General features: G+C 34.6%; 1 protein-coding gene across 5 annotated transcripts in view; it reads right to left on the bottom strand.

Annotated features, from left to right (window-relative positions):
• The window catches only part of NBEA (neurobeachin), a 365883-nt gene that overhangs the window by 11600 nt on the left and 328892 nt on the right, over positions 1-25391 (bottom strand). For 3 of the 5 annotated variants that reach the window (XM_087894772.1, XM_087894773.1, XM_087894774.1), the window contains 5 exons: positions 8457-8546; positions 4686-4878; positions 2303-2374; positions 1809-1964; positions 458-628 (listed from right to left, as the gene is read on the bottom strand). In XM_087894772.1, the coding sequence (XP_087750898.1) occupies positions 458-628; positions 1809-1964; positions 2303-2374; positions 4686-4878; positions 8457-8546 (682 nt within the window). Of the gene's footprint in view, positions 1-457; positions 629-1808; positions 1965-2302; positions 2375-4685; positions 4879-8456; positions 8547-8865; positions 8929-25391 lie in introns of all 5 variants that reach the window. The other 2 variants (XM_087894770.1, XM_087894771.1) reach the window with 1 other exon arrangement.

Here is a 25391-nt window from a genome sequence, read left to right as displayed (position 1 = left end):
CCTGACATCTTTCTCTTGAGTTCCTTATCTCCTTATGTTCTGTAATATAAAATATCTTATCTACATTGCCAGATGACAGCTTTTGTGAACCTAATCCTTTTCTGAAAAATATCATCCACATCTTCCTAGAAATTCATTTTAAAGATGTTAGCTAATTGGATTTAACCTAACCTATACCTCTCGTTTTCGTTTTCCTTATAAAATAAACTCCAGTAAAGAATTGTAGATATTCTAACAATATTTCTCTCTATAACTTTGGTTAAAAAGAACAACAACAATTTTTCAGTAAATTATGAAACCCATAAATGATGACGTGTCTCCAAAGGCTTTCCTGGAGAAAAAGTGGAATGGGGGCCCATGAGGGAGAAGATGGAGAAGATGGCTATACAATTCTGTACAGACAGAATTGAAAATATAAAAGAAACGTTGCATAAATAGATAAATGGTAATAACTTACTGCTGTTCGGATTGTCACCAATGATATGATGTCGGCCACTCCAATACCACAACAGCAAGGTAGCATCCCGAGAGCCAGAGACAATGTAGCAATCCCCACCAATATAAGACTCTGATCTGGCAAGACAAGTGACTACATCCCAATGGCCAAATACGATCTGTGTTAGTTTGCCTACAACAAAGAGAGGTTGCTTGACTGATCTTTTTTTCCTGTGCTGCAGTGCATGATGAATACAAATTGAAGCTACCAAACAAATTTAAAAACAAAGCACAAATAAAAGACGTTTTCAGCAATGGACTACAAAACAAGCATTGTGATTGTCTTCAGACAGCAGACAATATGGTATTCAGTATGATCATGTTGTATGCAGGCTGTATCAAGTATTAGACTGGACAAAAGTGTAACATTTCTTTTCATTGGATCTAATCTCCATGCAGAGGTGTTATTACTGCTTTCTGACATATGAGATGGCATTTCAGCCAATAGATGCCAGGTAATTTGCACTAAACGCTCTGCAGCTTTAACATGTATAAATGTAAAAAAAAAAAAGCTGTTCCCTCCAGAGTTCTCATTCTGTATCCTAAAGGCTGAAGAGGTTTCTGCATTCCCAGGTGTCAAGGTGATATAACATTGACTTGTTGTTCATCAGAGAAACATAGAAAACTGTCCACTCTTGAATGGTAATGGCTCTCCAGAGTCTCAAACAGATATCTTGCCTTTCACCCACAAGTGATCATTCTTCACTGGAAATGCTAGGAACAGAACCTGTGACCTTCTCTATGCAAAGTATTTGTTGTATGATTGGAGTTACAATTTTTACCCTCCTGATCTCCTCCTGTCACAAAACCATCACATCCAAGGCAGCTGCTGGATTGTAAGCCTGAGAATTCTCATTGCAGCTGCTGCCCCTTGAATTCTAAATAGTTTAAAATCCCTTGAAAATTTAAATAATTTAGAGGGGGATTTAAGTAGTAAAGAAATCTGCTATTGGTAACTAACAGATTTATCCCTATCCTAAAGGGGAAAACATTAAACTTCATTCTCACCAGAACATCCTAAATGAGTATTCTCTCAAAAGATATTGCAAAATATCTGAGGTGCCTAAAATGCGATCACAAATTTATACTCAGACTGGATGATAGCTGAGGGCAAAAGTCTCCAAAATTTGAAACAGATTTCAAACATTGTTTTTAAATTAGCTTTTGGGATTTGTATCAGTTACTAATCCTTCTCTGATATGGGGAAAAAAAGCATTTTCTATATTACTTTATTAAATTTAAAAATATTTCTCTATTTTGACATTCTGTGAATAATATAGGAAAATGAATAAAATTCCATGTAAAAATTCCACCTGTTTCTGTTGAATAAACTCGAAAGCTCTTGTCCCAGAAACCACAGATAAGAATGTAGCGATTATCTGCTGTGACCACGAAACAATGAGCATTGATTTGAATGCTTTGATCCACAAGGTCTGTGATCTGCCGTTTATTCACACCAGAATTATTGGCTGTGCATGACAAGAAAAAAAAGCAAATTCTTTCAGAAACTTTATATCATGAAAATAAACTTTGTATATGAGTGAACATACTAATTCAGGCATCACCGTAGACTTACTATACCTTCAATTCAATCTATCAAGTCTCAAATAAGAGCCAAAGTTTTTTTTAATACATACTACTTTGCAAGCAATTTCTCCCTAACATAATGTATATTTCATAGTGTAAAATTAGTGAGCTGTAACTATTTTTCTCTATTTTGAATTCTTCTAATTCATGAAAATATTATACACTAAATTATTGTTGAAACTAATTATTCCTTATTTATTTTCCATCTAACATAGCATACCAATCAATGGATCCATCTCAATAGGAAGGTGATGAGCTTGATCTAGAGAATATCCTGGTGCTCCCCTGAGGCCTAAGGAACAGAAAAGAAATGTCAATAATGGCTATATAAAATTAGGTTTGTACTATGGGATTCCTAATATTTCCCTCTTTCTTACTTTCCACATTACCAAATGACAAGGAGGTTTTTTGTAAGACTGGAAACATGTATGGACTTTTTCTGAAAGAAGAAATTATCGAATTGATTTTGGAATTAAATGGGACAAAGAAGATGGGGAAAACATTAAAATGATAATTACTAATTGTTAATTTTGTATATTTTTACTTTATTGAAAAAAAACTCTGCTCTCTCTCTCTCTGTGTATGTATGTATGTATGAATGAGTGAATGAATGAATGAATGAATAATTATGCTGGAAAAGATTCTGACATTGTATATTAGTGGGATGTAATAGTGGGTTTCAATTTCGGTCGCTACTGGTTTGCTCACGGGCGCACACGTGCGATGCTTCTGCGCATAAGATTCTGCACATGCTCAGAGATGTCCAGGAGGGTGGGCGGAGCCTCCTGCCACTGCTACCAGTTCGCCCGATCCGGGGCAAACTGGTAGCAACCCACCACTGATGGGATGTAATTTTATATTCACCTAGACCTCAAAAAAGAGCAAGTCTTCACAACCTAATGAAAAACAACCCCTGGGGTCTATAACCCAGGCATGTTTTAAAGAAAAGTGGGCTGATGTACTATCAATTTGGCTTTGCTGAAGGGATGATATTTGAACCTTTTTGTAGCAAACTTTTTGTTTTCACTTATCAGAATTACAGTTTAATATAAATTTATGACAGGATAGCAAAGGGATATGTTGTGGTCCCAAAATAAGACCTATATGAGGGCATTTGTTTCAGATGTAGAAGTTTGGATTCCTTTTCCATTTTGCTGCATGTCTCTTTAATAATTTCTCTACATTCTATTTCTCTATTCCTAAATCTGTATTCTCAGTCTATCCTTTTCTAAATTTGCTTATTATGGTTTGTTTCCTATAAGTTTTCAATTGTGTCTGAATGAAATTAGATGGAGACTGGCATGTTTATTACTGCATTTTTAATGTATTAAATAGAATACGTGCATATCTAATGTGTAGAATAACAGAGTTGGAAGGGACCTTGGAGGTCTTCTAGTCCAACCCCCTGCTTAGACAGGAAACCCTACACCACTTCCGAAAAATGGTTATCCAACATCTTAAAAATTTCCAGTGTTGGAGCATTCACAACTTCTGGGGGCAAGTTGTTCCACTGATTAATTGTTCTAACTGTCAGGAAATCTTTCCTTAGTTCTAGGTTGCTTCTCTCCTTGATTAATTTCTACCCATTGTTTCTTGTCCTACCCTCAGGTGCTTTGGAGAATAGCTTGTTTGTGGCAGCCTCTGAGATATTGGAACACTGCTATCATGTTACCCCTAGTCCTTCTTTTCATCAAACTAGACATACCCAGTTCCTGCAACCATTCATATCATAGGTATCATAGATATCAGGAACGAGTGTATATAAAGGAAGTGATTGCAGCTGAATCTTCCCACCACTCCAATAAATTCCAGTGCTTTCCTCCTGCCATGGTTCATACATAAGGAATGCACCAAGTAGGAAAGAAAAATGGCTAAAGTAATACTGACAAAGTTAGAGTTTAACTGTTTTCATCCATACTTCTCTCTTGATCTTTTAAAAAAAATCAGTCTCTCCCCTCTGCTGTATACTTTAATGACTTTTTTAAAAAGCAAAAGAAAGGAGGAGAAGAAGAAGGTTGTTGTGGAATGAGGGAAGAAAGAGAAGAAGAGCAACTCCGAATGTAATTAAAATGTCTTATTTTAATGCTTTCTTTAAGGGAAACATGTATATGTAGGATTTATTATGTATAAGAAAATGTACATTTTCTATTATGTGGGAAGGGGGAAAGGCTGGGGGGGGGGAGAAAATTGTTTGTATTTTTTATAAAACTTTTCAATAAAAAACAAAAGCAAAAGTAGTGAACATATAACTAGCTTGGGCCCAGCAATGCACTGTTATTCATATGCAATCTAGTAGAATAATTTATACTTAAATTTGGAGGATATAAACAAGCATTCAAAAGAATACTAGACAGATTATTTAGGGGTGTGTGTATGTTTGTGTATATGTGGTAGTGTGTGTGAGTGTTTTGAGGTGGCATTTAATTTCTCCAATGATACTTTCAGAGGTGGATTGAGTTATAGGGAACATTTTTAAACATCTTGATTTAGTTACATACCTTCCTTTGGAAATAAATATTTTCATTTATTTGGATAATGAAGTTCAATACAAGCCCAACCCAAACTATACAAACTCATCAGAAAATCCATCTCGAAACACATACCTACTGTATTGTGCCATCTATTCACTGCAAAAAGCCGGCTGCAAGTCACAGTTACCACTGCAGGAATTGTAAGGTGTGGGAGTGTATTGGCTGCCACGTGTGTGACAGGAGAATTTGATGGAAATTTGAGCACCATTATAACATCTTGCTGCATCTGATCTTTAAACATAAGTGGGCTCTGTGGAAGGAAACACTGTTGAGTAGAAAGGAAAAGAGAACAGAAGAAAAGAGAAAGAATAACACAATTAGTGAGAAGGTCTGAAGGGAAAATAAGGTTAAGAGAGTCAGGAAGTACTTACACATCCAAGGGAAAAATGTTATTTATACAGCTACCACTACAAACACAAGACAGCAAAATTAGAGAAGTGGTTACTGGTGAATTATAGTAAGGCAAATATGGAAAAGTCATGGCAAATGTCCATTAGTTTATCATTACAGGACATGTGATGATACAGTCAACATTAACAAATAGAAAATCTCACTAAAAGGCTTATGGTTGTTTATATAGTAAAGATGTCAAACAGAAGCAGTAGTTTAGTCATTCATTAGGCTTATACAATACACAAGCTGAAGAAACATAAACTGGAGGAATTGAGTTAGGAGCTGTATAAAAGCCAATAGCAAAACTAAATGTAATGGCATTAACAGTAAGAATAAACACTGAGCTAAGCTGAAAATGGTAAAACAATGGAATACACTCTCCTTAATAAAATATATTCCTGTTATCTAATATTATCCTGGTGATTTTTAGTGATGTGGAACAGAATGAGGAAGTGTACTGTAACCTAAAAAGCAGTCTAGTCATGCAGCACTGGTCATGCTATAATGCTTGAGTGAACAGGCATGTCTTCAGTAGTTGTCTAGTAGAAGGCAGCACAGGGCAGGTGACTTCCCTAAAGAAGGAGACACCATAACTGAAAAGATCTTACTACTGGCCACAATACTGAGAACCAAATCTATTAGTAGAATTACAACAGGGGTAAAATGCTTTTACTACTGGTTCAGGCGAACCAATAGTCAAAAAAAAAAAAACAACCCCCCCAAAAAAACACCTGGTTCAGTTGAACCGGTAGTTAAAAAAAGCTACCGGTTTCTCTGGACTGGTATTTCTGATGATCAGCTGTGTAGCGGGGTTTAGCTTTGCTAGAAAGCAGGAAATCCTAATTCAGCCACAGCTAATTCCCCCCTCGCTTCTACTTACCTTCCCAAGCCTCCTTTTGGTGCTTACTGTGCATACTCACGTGTGCATAGTACATGTTTGATGCGTGTAGTACGTGTTTGATGTGCATACAGTGCACATTTGGTGCGCATGCACAGCCAGCAAACCGGTAGCAGACCGGTTGGGATTTCACTATGAATTACAAGCTGGGAGAGCCCAACTGATTTTAAAACACATGTTGGAAGACATGGGGAGAAGTAATAGGACTTCATAAGCTAAATGTCAATCCCTATGTTACACAAGAAAAGAAATAGGAATCACAAAGAACTCAATCAGAAATTTTAATGAAAGAATCAGAGGTAAGGAATAGAACCTAGGAATCTACACACCCTATTATTAATGGATTCATTAAAGTGGACTCTTTGAAGATTTTGAATATTTTATTCCTTGGCTTTGAAAAATATGGACTGAGTTGCCACTTCTGCGTGTAAAAATACTATCACTACATTGAGTACTATATCACTACATCAAATACTTCAATCACACTGCCTGACTCAATTGGAAACTAAGTGCTCAATGTAATCAGAAAGATGATGAGATCATGGTCCCACACTTCCAGATGATCATCACCAGCAATTTCACATGGACACTGAATAGCAAGGCACTCTGTGTTACATCAAAGCATATTCACATAGGAGGAACAAAAAGATTCCATTGACATTCTGGGTTGGTGTTTCTGTAAGGAGGCATAGTACTATCATATTATTCTGTCCCCAAATCCCAAGCTACTAGCATAGCAAATAATCAGTGAAGTGGCAAGATGCTGAAAATTTCAGAATAACTTCTCTAGCTCTCTTTTGATAATGGCAATCTATTATAGCAACCAAGCCTCTTTCAATTATTTATCCATATCTTCTATTTCAATTATTTATCCATATCTTAATTGTTTTCTTCCACGCACACTTGCAACTGGATGGCTTTAAATTTCTCTTTATCATCTTGCCAAAAGGGGAAAACTAAACTGCTTCCAATATCTTGAAAAATAATGTAAGATGTGATCTGCATTATTGCTCTTTTGGAAAAACAATAAATTTAAAAAGCAAAGATCCTGCCCACTTCTTAGGTAAAGGTATATAGATTACAGATTAAAATAATTCCCAGAATATTCTAGAAGTGTTAGTAGAATATATTTTACTTGCTATGATTTTGCTGTCCCTTAAGGCTTTAAGCATTTTCTTTCCCATATTTTAAAGAATACAGCTAGTCCTCAACTTATGACCATAATTGAGTCCACAATTACTGTCATAAGTCATTTTGATCGTTAAGCGGGTCCCCATGTGAACTAGCGTGATTTTATGATCATTTTGTGGCAGTCATTAAACAAACACTGAGTCATAAGGCAAATGTAGCGGCCATTAAACAAACTCCATGATTGTTAAACGAAACCATTGTTCACGATGGTATTTTTTGCTGGGAAACAAAGTAAACACTGATTTTTGGCAAAAATGTTGTGAATTGCAGTTCCATGATTATGGGACGCTGCAAACAGCCATAAGTGCAGGCCAGTTACTGACCACTCAAAATGTGGCCACATGACCACAAGAGTGTATGCATGCCAACTGTCGGAATTTCAAATACAGTCTTAAATACTTTTGGGAAATCTATCATAACTTCGAACAGAAGTAAAATGACTGGTTTGCTACTATTGGACTAAGAATGGGGACTCAGGTTCACACTTATCTGCAGCTATAGAAACTCTCAGGGCGAATTTGAACTGTTATTCAATACAACCTGTTTTAGCAGACTGTTGATTTGAGATTAAAATGGGAGGAATGAATGCTACATACATTGCCTTTTGCTTCTGGGGAAAAAGAGGGATATAAATGTAACAAATGAAAACATAATCAATTGCAAGAAAAAGTGTTGCCTAAACAATTGTGCCCTTAATATTTAATGGCAGCTGAAGTAGAACCATTTAAAAATGATCTGGACTTTCACTAAAATCTTTATAAACAATTCTCAAAATTTAGAGGTTTAAAATAGGAACAAAAAAAAGGGAAAGAAAAACAGTATAATTCTTTCCAATTTGGTTGAACCATACATATATTTATATTCCTAGGAAATAAATATAGAAAAATGAATTAGAAATTATGTTTTAATTTCTAATTAGAGTTTAAACAAGTATTCAGTATCTCCTCTATGACGAGACAGCAGGAGATTAAGTATAATTCCTCATTTTGGATACCTAGCCAGCAATGACATAAATAATTTCTTCAGCAATGGTCTGCAATAATCTACCATGGTATGTTTCTACCATAACAATGTAGGCTTTTTAAATTTCAGAACATATTGTTAATCATAAGCATATTTCCTATAAGATGAAACTGATTTAAAGAATCAAATATTTGATAAATCACTTAGTAATTACCCTAGTTCTCCCTCTCTGTCAGCATACTATTTCCTGCACACAGAAACACACACACAGAAAATCTGCGTTTCTAGGGAAGTCAGAACACATAAAGAGAAAGTGTTACTTAAATGGGCATTTATGACCAATAAAGGATTCTTGGATTCAGAGGAAATAAATTCCCAAACAAGCAATTTTAGCTCACCAGGTGCATAGCAGAGCTCCGAGGAGGATGTGGCTCGATAAGCAACTGAGATGGCGTCTGTCCAAAGTTCTGTATCTGTGCCTCCATGGCCTGCAGGGAAAGCAGAGTGCTTGTCATAATCAATGTGCATCAAAAATATAGGTCAACACACTCCTTGACAATACAAGCATAACCCAAGTCAGCCATGAAAAAAAGTCCAGAAAATTCACTGGGTGCTCTTCTCCCAGGCTGCAGACTCATCCAAGTGTTAGTATTTTGTAGACAAGTGTTGGTTCTTTCAAGCATGCTTCAGTTACTCCACTAATCGCTGCTATTTCAAGTAGCTGCAAATGCATGTGAAAATGTTAACCTGTGAGGACATGCAGCTTAAGACCTTGTGAGAATTCTCTGCACTAAACACAACATATACCTTAACGAAGTCCTTTGTAAGGAGGAAAGTATGAGGGTCTCTAATAAAATAAGCATCTGGGATCTTGAATTAGAAAAAGAGAAATATAATTTGTGGAGAATACAAATCTAAAAAAAAAACATAATTTCCATCAGATTAACTAGGCACTCAAGAGATAATTATGCTGCTTATCCTTTATCTACTTGTAGATTAATCAATTAGCCCAAATATACAATTTTTATCATGTTTGAATGCCATTTTCTTTGGTACGTAAGCATTTCCTTACTCAGTCTTCCTCAGATTAACGTGCTATTTCATTGCTCACTTAATCATTAATAATAAGGTTATACATACTGTATTATCAGTAATTTGAATTTTTCCAGTATTATCTTTTCCAACAATTTCCCTTTCTGCAGATCAAAAATCGTACTAACAGTAACAATAAAAAAAAAACCATAACCAGCAGCCAAACCTGGCACATTTGAAAGTTACAAGTTGACTTGGTGCTGGTGCTGAAGACATGTTGTCGGAAAAAGACCTAATGTGTGAAGCAATTAATGAAGTGCTAGCAATGCAAGTTTCCAGTTTTAAAAAGAGGACAGGAATTATTGCTCACCTTTGCCCACGATACAGTGTCCCATCCAGCAGTATAGAATGGATACCATCACCCCTTAAAGCAGTGTTTCTCAACCTTAGCAACTTTTAAAAGTCTGGACTTCAACCCCCAGAATTCCCCAGCCAACATTGGTTGAGAGACACTGCCTTAAAGAGTCATGATATGGAAAATAGTTTCAGTTTTGACTGCTTATAAAGAAAATAACATAGTTTTATAACAATCTGTAGAGGAAATTCCCTCATGATTTCTAAGGCAACAGATTTCTGAACAGCTATGCTAGCAACAGCACTGTTGAATTGTGTTTACTATCCTCTATCCTGCTCTGCTTACAAAATCTACACAAAACCTTGTTACACTCAACCTTTTCTTAAAATACAATAAAACATAGAGCACACTGAAATGAACAGGATATTACTATGGCATAAATGACTAATGGTTAGTTGTTCCCAAAGAACAAGATCCCAAAGGAATCAGTCTCACCAGGAAAAATACACTCCTATCTCCAGTAGTTTGAAATCCATCTGTTTACTCAACAGGTTCCAAACTAAGAGTATTACATGCAATTAGAAGGTCTGAGGAAAAATAAATAAATACAAAAGCAAGAGCAATGGCTGCAGAAAGGACAGAGTGTTTGTACATTGTTGTAACACATATTCTGTTATTTATTATTTTTTTACCATTTGACTTCATCCTCTGCCTATCCACATCTTAGTTATTTATGTAAAACATTAAATAGGTATGCTTTAATATATAGCACATACACAATCGGTTATGTACTAAGTTATTTTCCACATGATTTAAGTATTTATCTCTTTTTTTTCCCTGTCATTTGAAAAACCTAGTGAATACTTGGTACAAAATATCAGTGAACTCCGTGCAAAGCTTTCAAGAAAATCTCCACAAATCACATTCACTAGATGATAATTGAATCTAATACTGCAATCCCACATCCACTTACCATTCTGTAAGCTCATTAAATCCAATGATTTCTAAACAGACATCCATCAAATTGTACAGGCAATGTTATTTAAAAACAGATAGCAGGAAATGCTCTAATAAATAAATATTACAGATAGTCCAAAAATAAACTATGCTCGAGCAAGAACTGCACTCCAACTATTTCTGAAAACAATTTGCCTTACCTGAAGAAAAAAAAAACCAGTCTCTTTCATCCCTTATATTTGTCAACTTCCTAAGTCTAAGGCTTGCTGATGTCCCCTTCATCCTATGCTTTTAGTTTTTTCTCCCTATACTATTTGGGGTTCAATGTACCGTACATTATTTCTGAAATAGGTAGGAGAGTAGGTCTGAGTCTCTGGAGTGTTCAGGAGAACAGAGCAGTACTCATTTTGTTCTAATACAGAATAATACATGCAACATACATAGAAAATCTTGTGCAATGCATAACAACCCCCGTCCACCCCCAAGCAATGGTTGACTGCTCCAGCAGCAAACAATTCTGCATATTCTTCCAAGAAATATGTGCAACATTTGTCTGGGGAAGCACATAAATATATTTGTATAGGTGTGTGTGTGTGTGTTTGTAGTATATACTATCAGAAGCTACATTTCAAGAAAAGGACAATTCCGGGACAAAAACCCAAGGCATTTCATTACAAAATTAAGTGACTCCAGCTGCATATACCCATTTGAACATACAAACTACTGTCACACTAAAATACATAAATACAAGCATATGTTCCTTTTCCTTCTTCCAATAAGAACAGCAAAAACAAGCAAACAATAACAAAAGTAAAACCCTAGGAAGGAAATGATTGCATTGGGAAGAGAAGAAAATAGGGGATAGGTAAAGAAAAGTGGTGAATGGAAAAGGTAAGTGAATAGAAGGGAAAAAGAGAGAAGCAATACACAAAAACTATTGCTCAGACTAAATTTCAAATATATCCAAGCACTGCAGTAGTAAACTCATGATTTTAATAATAAAACTAATGCCTATCCCAGGTACTTGGAAAGGGCAGAAATGCCAAATCCAGTCTAAATCTCTGTCTGACTATGTGCAATTAGCTATAATAATAATATCCCCCCCTCCAAAATCTGGGGATAGAGTGGGAAAGAAAATAGGTATTCAAGGTTTTTTAGCCTTAAAAAGTATAGCCAAGTTATGGAAAAGCTCTCAAAATTAGTATATGAAGTCTGATATTGCTATGCAAATTTTGTGTCTATCTTGAAATTCAAATACATGCCAATAAAATACAGTCATTAATTTTTCACTCATATATGTTTAAAAATAAAGGGAACTGCATCAGAAATCGATAAAAGTCTCTTGGGAAGGCCACTTTTTACTAAATGTATGGTATTCAGACAATAAAGCATTAAAGTTATTATCTTAAATCAGCAATCAATAACCTTGTACTCACAAGTTAAAACTATACCTAATATATCAAGAAAGTTGGAAAAGATTATAAAAATAATTTAGTCCACCCCCCCCCCCCCACCGCTTAGTAAAGGATCCATTATACTATCAACATATTTGATAGATGACCACTCCATTCCACTCCGAAAAATTACACAAAGGAATGCCAAAAGCTGATGGTTTCCAGAAGGGTGCAAATGGTATTTATTGTGAATGTTTTTTTAATGCCATTTGGTGTCTAAAACAATACTAATAACAACACACTCCAGTAATCATGAAACAAATGGACAAGGCTATCATAATTTTGTAATCATCACAATTAAATAGCACTATGCTTCAGCAAAATTTTACCACACACACAGGAACTTTCTGTCACAACAGGAATAAGTCTCTTCTGGCAGTTTTAAATTATAATAAATGTATATTGTCACAAGCTTTCATAGTGTAGAGCTCACTTTCTTGGGTGCATGAACTATTACCCCAAATGGCAGATCAGCTTTTTCTTTTTTGAGGTAGTTAAAATTTCCTTCATAGCATAGAAAAAAACAACTACTTGCTGCTGTTTCCAATTTTATAAGCATGAATAGAGCTTTTTTATGTTAATTAGGTGTTTGAAGATACTACTGTGGCATGCTGAGTGTTTCATCTAATATGCTAGAGGAAGAATATTGTCCAAGCACATAATTTAAAGGGCCTAGGTGAAGTCCTTGAGTTTTCTTTGTAATACTGAAAATCAGGATTGCTACTGCCAATCACTGCAGGAAATAATTCCAAACTAAACAATCCAAGAGTCTAACTTGGCATAAGGCCATTTCCTATTTCTGGAGCCAGATAAAACTATTTTGAAGTCTCGCTGTTGCCATTTCCTTTGCAATTCATACTGCTGAGCATGACCAGATTTCCCTCTCCCTTCTATTGCATACATGTCCAATTGATGGAAAATCGACAATAGTTCCATCTATGTAAACACAGAATATGGAGCTTGACAATATGTTATATGACATTTACATTTATAGCAGCAAGGATGAAATGCTCCTAATACTTTTCTGCCGTATAGAATGTTTAAAGCAGGGTTTCCCAAACTGGGACATGTCTTTCTTTTGAGAAGATACAGACAGAGTCCAGGGCAGGTATGAAGAACATTTTAGATGTCTTGTTATAATAAATCCACCTTTCCCAAAGATTCAAGATATGGCTTTCATTGTTCATTTTGGATTGTTAGGGAAAGAGTGTACATTAAGATTACATAAAAGGGAAAAATGAAGAGATCCCTACAGATGAAAGTGTAATATAAAAAATATTAGAATGTGCAGAGATGGATAGATTAACACTTAAAATTAAGGAGAAGGAAGAAACAGAATATTTTTTAACATGGGATTAGCTAACAGAAACAGAAGTTAGAAATTCAAAAGTTTAAGAGAATGATTAATTATATAATGAAGATTAGTATGGATAAGCAAATATTATGTGATTATCAATGCTATGAATATTATTTCTCAAAATTAACTGTACCCAGACAACACACTGTTATGTAGATATTGAATGTTTATGTTTACTAAAGAAAAATGTATAAATAAAATATTTTTTTAAAAAAAAGATTACATAAAAGGGAGCTGTGATGGCAAAAAGATTAGGAACTCCTGGTCTGAAGGAATGCCTAAAGATTAGGCATTAATCCAACAAATGTAAATATCATATGCAGGATAATGCCTTTAAATCTAGGGTAATGCCATATGAAAAATAATGCCAGTGAAGACAATCTAAGTCCTCTTTATTGTATTTCTGTTTTATTTTTCTTCCACTCAACAAAGAAGGCAGAATAATTCTTACTTTTTCATATAGAAACTCAACGATTGTATTCTGTTTAGAGAAGACATGACTGACAGCACATTGGGTAAATAGCATATGCAGCCTGAAAATGTTATTGTTTCATACTAATGATATGATATATTGCTTTTTTATTTGTGTTTATAGCTGTTAAATAGTATTAAAATCTTCAGAAACAATGAGAATAGAGTTGAAGATTATTGATTTCAATTTGACATTAATGCATAAAGCGTAGAAGAGATTTTTTTAAAGAAGCAATAACCACTATAAGTTCTTGGTTGTTAGAATAAGCAGACAAGAATTCTTGTCTATTTTATAAGACTACTAAACAAAGAAAAATATATATTTTTTCTTTCTTAGAAACTCTTTTTCTGCTGAGAACACTGCAGAACAGTGATGGAATCCATTATGTCAATTGATGCTGTGAATGAGTGTAGAATCACTCATTCTTTCTCTCTTTCTGGAAACACTTTCTCTTTCTCTTTTCTTTATTTTTCTCTTTCTTCTTCCTTATATTTGCAGGTTGCTGGAACAAAAGGTCAAATTGTTCTTGCCAGTGGTGTGACCGGTCAGTTTCTTAGGTCAGACCAAGGTAACACTTGATTTTCTTTCTGCTATTCTACAATATATTTATTCGTGCCTTCAAGGAAGCATTCACTGGATGAGTCAGTTTTAAAATTTCTTGGCAGCATTTTTCAGAAGTGGTTTGCCATTGCCTGCTTCCAAGGGCTGAGAGTAACTGGCCCAAGTCACCTAGCTGGCTTTGTGCAATATCACTGGTTACATACATTTATACCAGGAAGTCACTGTTTAAATAGGGCTATTCATTTTCAATTATTTATACAGATACTTAGCCTATCCAGCAGTTAGCCATTAGACACTTGCTCCAAAAGCTCCAGCTTATTCTTTTTAGCTGTGACCTGCAATTATCAGAAATTGTCTATTTCTGTCAAAGAGTTCACCTATTAAAAATGTTGCAAGCTATTTACTGCAAAAATTCTTTTCTTTCTTGCTGTCAATTGTACGATTCTTTCCTGGATATCTTGATTAGACGATTATATACATTATATCCTTTACCAAACCACGAAAAACTAACTCATAAGCAATTGTACTGTAATGTCACCAAATTTGGTTGAAAGGCATCAAATTAAATAATTAACCTAGCAGAATTAAAAAAGGGTCAAAAGTCCTTTTGGGTCTCTCTCTCTCCCTCTCCCCCCCATCTCTCTGAACAGCTAGAATGAGACAGTGAGGATGAATGGAGGATGAATATTGTTATAGTTTATATAAATATACAAACTAACTCTATTGCTACAGCATTATGCATATCGGCTGTGTGTGAAATGAATATGTCTTTGATTACATTTGGTACACTGGCTAAAAATAAATGAGGTACAATGACTGTTTCTTTCCACTTAGTTTTATTTGTCGTCAGACATGCTAGAAAACTTAAAATAAAGTGTACTTATCAGAATGTATGCCTTAGGGCAAGTCACAGAGTTTTCCCAACATGTTTGTCTGGAGTTACTAATGGAACTGTTTCTCGTGAAAGGGTCTCACGTATTCCCCTTTGCCCACCCACCATGTCCTCAGTTAATTTCAGTTTTTATTTGTATAAGAAACAACATTGGATTTCATTATATATTTAAGGCGCCTAGAGACCATTGGCTGAAAGGAATCTTATTCTCTTCAAAATTAAATGCTAAAATTACAAAATGCAGTTGTGAGTATGTTGAAAGTAGAAAGCTTTACTGTGAATTTGAAACTATTCCTTCTCTCCTGATAAAAAATGCTTTTTGGTGCTCGTGAAACTTGACAGCAATTGCTTACAGCTGCCTAGTTTAACTTTTATTTAAAGAACTCAATTGTGAGCTTTTAAAATTAGAATTGTATTGTACATTAAAGAATACCATGTTTATTTCTGATGATATAACTTTATTACCATATATTCAGTCAAAGTTTGGGTAATTTTTGCTGGTTAGTTTTAGTTTTACTTACATTCATTATATTCAAAGCTATTGGAAGCTTATGCATGGGTTTAGATCAAGGCAAGGGACTATAATGGAGTTTATAGTTTGCTGTCTTTTTAAAATAAAGAAAAAAAATGAAATATTTTACAGTCTATAACACAGGAGCCAACAGCGCTTATCTTCAGTACTTACTCATATTTAAGATTATAATGCAACATTAAGTAACATACAGTATGTAAACATCTTTCAAAGTTGAATTTAGATCTACTCATACTCAGAAAAGACTCACAGAATTCTACCTAGCTTGTTGTGGCTACTAATTCCAACTGTTTTAAATTCTTTATTTCTGATTTGATTTCCCAAGAAAGTTCCATGTCTCATCTAGTCTTTAAGAAAATCAGTTCTAGAATATTGGTGTCATCACTTCCCGCTTTTTATAAGCTTAGCAAGGTGCTTCTCATATCACAATTGCCTCAAAAAAAAAGGTCACATCAGAAAGTGGAAAATTATCAGATTTTTAAATAAGCCTTCTATAAATGGACTATGTATAAATGAAATTTTTAGTCACTGGAATTATAGTTCCAGGATTTTTTCCTCTAACGTCTGCCTAGTTCTAAGGAAAGCTAAGGACAGAAAATCCATATCCATTCCTTTAAAATTATCATACCTGAAGGCTAAACAAGACAAGAACTGTCAAAGGCATGAACAAGCTGTTGCCTTCTTAAAACAACAGCATCTTTGAAAGGCAACTACAGAATATTTATCACTTTTTGGGGGTCAGTCATGTGTCCAGTTTTAGAAATAACAGTCCTATTGTTGAAGGTAGTCTTGTCCAAGCTTACTTGAAAGTCCCTAGATGAACATAAAGTAACTTTTTAATATCTGGCACCTGGATGACAGACAGAGCAGGCAAAAAATTATCTGCTGGCCATAGTTTTTCCACTACAAAGCAATATGTTACAGTTATATTTATATAACATTAACTATGAAATTAAAATATCAATTAACATTTTAAAGTTACTTTAAAAAAAGGCTAGCCATTTGATGCAAAGAGTTTGCCTCTTATAATCTTGCTCCAGCGAAGCATGAAAACTCATGCCATCTTCTTTTGCATGAATAAAAAAGAGTAGAAACATACATTTCCATGAACAGATGAAATCACTCACAAATTGGTAACATGTGCTCTAATTTTCTTTTCCTCTAGAAATTACATGTAGAAACAATAATACAGCAGATAAACAAAATTTGGTATTGTATTCTTTTATTTAATGCAGCTATGGATTCTTTCTGCGGGACAGGTCACAGCAAAAATGATGGGTGGAGGCTGGAATTAATCAGACAAATCCTACAATGATACTTGATCACGGAGAAATGTATTCTAATGGAGGTTTTTGTTGTTGTTCTGGCTTATTATAGAAATAAAATATAACCATATAAAGCATTGTTTTTTATGAGTCAAATAAAAAACAGACAAGTTTAGTAAATCAAATAATATAATATCTACATTTCCTTACTTTATATGCACAAGACTATATTAAATATTTAAATATGATTTTATGTTCCATCAGTCTGTAAAACATATTAGAAAAACATTTTCCTATATAGTAGAAAGCTACTAAATCAAAATGAAATTTCTGTCATTGTTCTACTAAATTCAGTGCTAAATTTTCTATCTTCCCAATTTATATTACACAGAAATGAAATATCCTTTGGGACAACATAAACTCTAGCCTTTATTATCTTACAGCTTTAGTCAATGTTTATTAATTTGAGACTCAACATACAAAGGAGAATGAATCTAATAAATATATTTGATCTGAACATGTCCATTCACAAATTAAAGACCCTCTTCCTTCTTTAAAAAAAGACAGATCCAATGGAGGCTTACATTAGAATAAAGTGGATGGGTCACTGATGCTGTTGCTCTTGTCATGTACTGTGACAAAATGGCTAACAATTAGATTATTAATTCAAAAACTGTTGAAGCTGATGAAGATAAGGATGCATCCTACAAATCTGAGTAAGGAGACAGTGCTTTGATCTTGGAAAATATACCAAGTCACATAAACTCAGAGGAACACCCCCCCCCCCCCAAATTCATTGTAACCTGGTGTAACCAGCTTCTGAATTCTTAATATATAGCTGAAAAACATACTTCCTTGAACTGTGGACTCTCTTTCCTTTCATATACTCAGTACATCTAAACCACTCAGACTAACTCAATTTTTCTTTCATGAAAGCTAGTGTGGTATAATTGTTATGGTGTTAGAATAGGAGTAAGGGTACTCAGGTTCCAGTCTGGATGCAGCCAACGTATCTTACAGAGTTGTTAGGGAGACATGAGTATTATTATACTGCTATGAACTCCTGAACGAAAGGCACAATGTAAATTGAATACATAAATGAAAAAGTATTCTATTGTCTTCTTGTTAATTCTAGATGGCTATGTGGTGTCTGGGAGAACATGATTCAGATACTCTGTCCAGATTGTGGAAGTTGTAGAGGCCCTGAAGCAGGTTCTTTCAGCTGTAGCTTTCTTGTTCTAGAATAGCTTGTCTCTGTCTCTGCTCTACCCTCAGCAGAGGTCAAAGAACATAGTTCTTTCTCTGTTGTGTCATTTAGGTACAGTATTAAGACAGTGCAAACATGTAAATAAGGTCGGGGCTTCAATTGCATTCCTTCGACTGTTATATTTTCTATTTTGATCTCCTACAGATACCACTAGTTTCAATATACAAATATGATTTATAATTTTTAAAAAAATTGATGGGCAACAAAGACTACAGATCTAAAGAAGATCTTTTTGCCATGTTATGCATGTTCCTTCACTTGAGTCATCAGATCTGATGACCTCAAAATTTATTTATTTATTTATTTATTTAGCAAATATATATGGCCACCTAACTCACACACGGTGATTCTGGGTAGTGTAGAACAATAAAAATCCACAAATATTATAAATGCTCTATCTAGAGCAACCATTCTTGGAGGAAAGGTACTTATCTCTTTATAAAGGCATGCACACAACAGTAAATATTTAAATGATCAATTCTAAAGTTCTTTAACTTAGGAAATTTGGATGCAGAAGATATATGTTGATAAGAAGAATCACTTTTAAAAACATAAATGCAAACAAATATTTTATAATATTCTAACAATACAGCATATTTGCCTCTTCTACCTTTATTTTTCAGAAAATGCCCAAAGCTACAAAATGGTACCATTCCATCTATTTTGTTAGAGATATCTTGTTGGTCCTTGACAGCCTTATCATGTCAACTTTCTGCAGTAGCATAGTTTTCAACAAGGAGAAGAATAAGTATAAAACTATGCTTCCTGTGGGTATATTTTACTATGGTAGATCCTGGGGGATGATTTGTTATTTCTGTCAGATCAAACAAAGAGATAGGAGAAGGAAATAAAATACAATAACAAAAAATAAAGCAGCTGGAAAAAAACCCCCAAAATCCACTCAGGCCAAAACTTTATGCTAGGAAAAATCATCAAAATATAGTGAATATCAAACATCTTCAAAATAAACAAATACTGTACAGAAAATGTGCTTTCAAGATGTTTATGAAAATCAACTGTCAAATCATTTGTTGAGTAACTCTCCCACCCCTTCCATTGCTAGCGTGGCTGGATTTTTTTTTTATTAGGGAACAAATAAAATATGACATTTCCAAACCTTCATAGATACCCCCCAAGAGTTCTAAGTGGATAAATAATACTTTTTCCTCTTTTTAAACTCACAATAATACCCCTGTGAATTAGATGAGTCAGGAGATAATATATAGACCAAAGACAATGCGTATAACTGAATATGAATTCAAATCAATCTCATAATCATAATGAAACATTTGATTACCACATAGGAGGTATGCAAGAGCCTACGCTACTTTTGCAAGATGTAGTGATGGCCAACAACCTGGGTGGTTTGAAAGGAGTTTTACATGGTTACATAGATTATAAAATTTTGAGTGGTTTTATTAATGATAATTGTGCATTGCCTTAATTATTGTTCACTTCTATCTCCTGAGGAACAAAAACAGGACATGATCATTAAACTTGTGATATCTCAGATTGGTTGGTACATTGGACTAGCTAGATTTGTAGTCTGCAGCAACAAAAGTTCTCCTTTCATTCATTTCCTACTGCAGAGTGCCAGAAAACTCTTAGGCTGTACTAGGTAACAGAGATCCTTATTTAGGTGGAAAACATTAAATCTATTGAATCAGCAGGATACCACAATTTGAAATTGTACCTCATATATTATATAGAACTGCATACAAGGAAAACAATCTCGAAAGAATATACAAAGATCAATTGTCGAATATAATTCTTCACTAACTTTTAAAAACAATACTAAGCATAAACCAACTGCATTTATAAATTGTAAATGTGGATTTAGCAAATATTTGAAACAAGAAGTGAATAAAATAAATATTGCATTTGAAATACTAGCTCCTGCTAAGATATACAGAAAAAGCCTGCTTTCAATGTTGCATCTGACAAAGATAATTACATTTGGGGCATCAAGCCAATGATTGCTATTTAGCCATTTTAATTTTATTTTGTGATGGAGGAGCAAAACATTAGTGATGTATTGACATCACTACATTAAATTAGTTTTGTAAAAACACAGGTTATGTCTGTTTGTTCAGAAGAAAAACTAATAGCAATACAATTTAAGTATCATAAGAATAGGTGTAATTTTTGCAAATGCAGCTTGAAAAGCTACCACTCACTTTTCTTGTAGTTTATAAGAATGGAATTTCAAATCAAAGATCTCTTCTAGAGCAGCAATTCAAAGTTCCCTTCAGTGAGTTTGTATTTTACATTATGGAAAATTTTAAAACAAAATAGGAAAAGGGGTGTCATGTAGCAAAGCAAAGCATTAGCTTCCAGAATTTATTTTCAAGAATGTCCTTAGATTCTATGTAGAATCTGCAGCTAAATGCCTTGCTTGTAAATACATTCATGTGTCCAGAAAAACAAACAAACAAAAACAGCTGAGGGTCTGAGTGGCAAAAAGCCTTATTAATTTGCTTTTCATTGTCACTGGAGTTGTCAAATTCCCTATGTAACCATCTCTTTTGGGCATCAAATACATGTTTTGAAAATGCCAAATGCAGCCAATTTCTTTAAAGGGATTGGGATACCTGCTCTAAATAGTTATTTCTAATACAACAGAACATACCTAGCTGAGGGTTGAACTATAGAGCCTTGGTGTACTCTGAACTTGGTTGTTTTTTTGCAAATGTTTCATTACCCAACTGGATATGATAATCAGTACTAGTGGCTCAGGGGTGGGTTCTACTTATCTTTACTACCGGTTCGCAACGGGATCACGCGTGTGTGCTCGCTTCACTTGCACCTTGCTTCTGCGCATGCGCAGATTGCTTCTGATGACATCAGGGTCAGTGGGCGGAGCCTCCCAACGGTTTTACTACCTGTTCTATAGAACCGGTCTGAATCGGGGGCAACCCACCAATGTAGTGGATGTAGAGTTTGTTCCCTATGTATATACGATTCCTGTATACTTTCATTTTGATGGATAGATGTATCAACAAATCAGAGGAAAACTATGGATCCAGGACTCATAGCAGAGATCATAATGCAGTATTTAGAAACTACTGCACTTCTACACATAGAACCAAAAGTATGGATCTGCTTTGTAGATGACAATTTTGCAATCATAAAAAAAGAATTAGAGAAGACACATGAAACAGCCAATAACATCTTTAAAGAAACCACATTCCCAAGAGAAGAAGAAAACAACAACACACTACCCTTCCTGGATATCGTCATGAGCAGTGGAAATGACAGCAAACTAGAAAGACAAGTCTATCAAAAAACCAACCCATGATAATCAAGTATTCCGTTACCAAAGTAACAATCCTATCTCCCACAAGAGGAGTTGTATAAGAACATTATTCAGACAAGCACAAACACATTGCAGCAACCTGGAACATCAGAAAAAAGGAAGCCTATATCTTCCAGCAAATGAATATTCATACAACTTTATCAAAAAGTACCTGATTACTCAAGCCATTACAGTATAGTTAACACAAGATATTGAAAAGAATAACATGACCATATATCAAAAACATCTCAGAAACAAAAAAACAGACTATTATAACACATAGCATTACTGTAGCACACAAAAACTAAAGCCCTCCAAAACATCTTATGTAAATCAAAAGACAGTAGCCCAAGAAGAAAAAGATAAAAGTTAATTGTAACATACAATGGATTGTAACAGCCAGGATTTAGAACATATATGCTGAAGACCAGCAGAGCGCATCCATGAACACCAACTAGCAATCAGTAGACATGATATAAATTCTTTAATATTACAACACAAGACTTTATACCCAACTACAAGTTCATCTGAAAAACTGAGTATCTTAGACCAAGATAAATCCTAAAATTTAAAGAAAATTTCTAGAAGCTTGCCATTCAGACAAATCAGCCATTAATAGATACATAGAAATAAACCAATTTACACACTACTCAAAAGAGTAAAAAAAAGCAAAGAAGAAAACAAGACCAGAACACATTTCTTCCAGCATAAAATACCCCAATAAGCAGTGATTAATACTAGAAAAACAATCAAACAGAAAACAAGAAAGAAAGAAAGAAAGAAAGAAAGAAAGAAAGAAAGAAAGAAAGAAAGAGGGGGGAGGGGGCGGGAGGGAGAGAGGGAGGAAGGAAGGAAGGAAGGAAGGAAGGAAGGAAGGAAGGAAGGAGAAAACTACAGCCTTAACAACACTGGCAGTGCAAGCTATTGTAAATAAACAGGAAGCAAACCCCACGCTCACTAACACTGATGATATTATCTACTTGGGTAATCAAATATCTATAAGCAAGCAATCAAGTTTAAAGAGCATGAAGGACTCCATAGAGCTGTTGCCACATTTCAAAATGGAAACTTGCACACAGCTCATGAGTGGTAATGAAAGTACTACAAAACAATAGTGGGTTTCAATTTCGGCCGCTACTGGTTCGCTTGTGGGGGTGCGCGCATGCGCAGAGATGTCCGGGCAGGTGGGCAGAGCCTCCCGCTGCTGCTACCGGTTCGCCCAATCCAGGGCAAACCGGTAGCAACTGGTGCTACAAAGGATATTTCTTTGTACAAATGACAATGTGCCTAAAATAAAATAAAATAATCAAGAAATTATATGCAAAAACTTTGAAATACTACACTGTAATCTACATTCAATGTGTCTGCTAATTCTATACATTAACATTCTTACAACCAGTATTCTGATGATAGCTGAAAAGGCTAAAAGCATTGGTTGGATTTATAATGTATGCCAATAGTAAAGACAATCCCAAACAACATCCAGGGTCCAATGCAACTGCTGTTTACATATTAAACAGGGATACAGACTTTGTAGCAGAGATGTTCTGTCATGTTTCTCCACAGGAGAGGGCTGTCATGGAAAAGTTCATTATCAATTACTGTTGTACAAGTGCAAGATGAGTTAAGCTGTCATAATTTTCTCAGCTAGAGATCCTGTGCTGTCAAAGAATGTCAACTTTTAATCTGACATATGGAAGAAAATTATCTCTTATTCTGACCTCTAATTTTGTGACATTTTAATGCAATAATTGCTGTGGTTAGTGCTGTAACTATGATTTCACCTGTCAAGGGGAAAAAAAAAACAAATCAATATCCTTGAGCTGTTTATTACATTTTATCTTTCACTTTACTAAATTTCTTGGTTTCGAAAAAAGGGAAACTAGCATTACATCAGCATTCTTGTAAATGTTATCTGATGAAACTAGAGTTTGCTATGTTTCCAATTTGTGTGTATCTCTAACAATAGTTCCTTCTCATCCCCCAATAAAGCACCATTTCATTAGACTATAAATAATATTTGGACATAGATACAATAATTAAAGAAAAGTGGTTTGGCTTGCTCTGAGTCTGCCTTGGAATGCAATACATCTAATGAAAAAAAAAAGCAACCCTAAGTATTAAACTAGCCTTTTATGAAAGTGTATGTGTGTATGGCGGGGGGGGGGGAGGAGGGGCGGGCAAAATGAAATATGACTCCTCTTCCAAAAGGAGGATTATTTTTATCCTGCCCCTAATCTCATTATACAGTAAGTCACTCTTACAGTTTAATCAGATCTGCTAATAGTTTATAGAAAAATATAAAGAAAGCATAACTTGGTACATGTTTATTGTTAGCAAAAATATTCCCTCTTATTCCCTGCTTTTTTTCAGAGCATTTCAGATTAAACATATCTCAATGATAAAATAAAAATCTGAGGGACATTTCTAATAAGTGAAAAAATAAAATGATGAAAGTGCCTGGAAGCATTTATTAATTTGAAAAATGCAATTTATAAGTACAATAACTTAGCATAATTCATAAGATGAAAAGCTACATCAACACTATCCAATTGGTACCCTGCAAATACACTGGGATTAAAACTCCAAGAATTTCTAGCCAATGATCCTACTATCTAGGAATTTTGAAGCGGCATTTTCCAATATACCTGGAAGATATCAGGTTGACTTAATCAAGAGTTCTTACATCAAGCATTTGGAATATATGAAAATCCAAGCAAGAAATAAAGGTATTCTATACAAATAGATGGTCCACAAATATGCTAACATTTTTTGCTTATTTATCTAAATGATAAAAACATTTTTTGAAACCTTCTTAAATATGTGAATGTAGGAAGAAAGGCAGGATATATTATCTTGTATTTAGTCTAAAGCTGCAAGCCTGATTATAGGTAATCCTTGCCATACAACCAGAATTGGGACTAGAATTTCTGTTACTAAATGAGTTGTACTCATTTTTACAACCTTTTTGCTATAGTTGTTAAATGAATCACTGCAGTTATTAATTGAATAATATGGTCCTTAAGCAAATTCAGCTTCCTCATTGACTCTGCTTGTCAGAAGCTGACTGGGAAGGTTGCAAATGGTGATTACATGATTTCAGGATGCTTGAACCATCATAAATAAATGCCAATTGTCAATTTTGATTACATCACTGTGGGGATTACACAATGGCCATAAGTGGGAGGACCTCCTGCAAGTCACTTTTTTTAGTGCTATTGCAACTTCAAATGGTCACTAAATGAATGGTTGTTAAGTTTAGGATTACCTGTATCAGAAGGAAGCCCAAGAACAACACACAAACACACGCAAAAGAATAGAAATCCTAAAACTACTACTACTTCAGGGAGGATCATTGGAAATGGAGAAATGCTATCCTAATCCTCGTCCTCAAAAATTCTCTTCAAGAAGTTTCTCTCTTGATATGTTCATAGTTAACTTCCTGAAATAAATGAGAGTGAGTTGCTCTGGTTTCATTGAGTCTGTTTGGATGATGAATTAAATTTAGATCCAAATCATTTGAAGTACTTATTTGTTAAATTTCTAGCCTACCTTTCCAATATTAAAATGAAAGTTAAAAAATATTTCAACTTTTTCAATGACTGCATGAAATTAGATACAATCCATGCACCCCTTCAATTACCATGAAATAGGTTCTAATATCTCATAATGTACAACATAGCCTAAACTGTAGAAAAGTTATAGAAATATAATGTAATATTTAGTTTGTGAGATCATTAACTAATTAACTGTAAACTTCCAGATTCTTGGTTTTCAGGGGGAAAAAGCCACAAGTATTCTACTGCCTTTGTATAAATTATTGCTTGTTTTGCATACAACAGATGGCAGATATCATAGGGCATAGAAGCTTATGTATGCAGCCTCAACACAACA

The sequence above is a fragment of the Pantherophis guttatus genome, chromosome 5, assembly GCF_059756535.1.
Source record: "Pantherophis guttatus breed Tessera chromosome 5, ASM5975653v1, whole genome shotgun sequence".
In the NCBI taxonomy this organism is placed as follows: Eukaryota; Metazoa; Chordata; class Lepidosauria; order Squamata; family Colubridae; genus Pantherophis; species Pantherophis guttatus.
The sequence above is the reverse complement of the archived record's forward strand: the minus strand, read 5'-3'. Positions and strand labels throughout refer to the sequence as shown.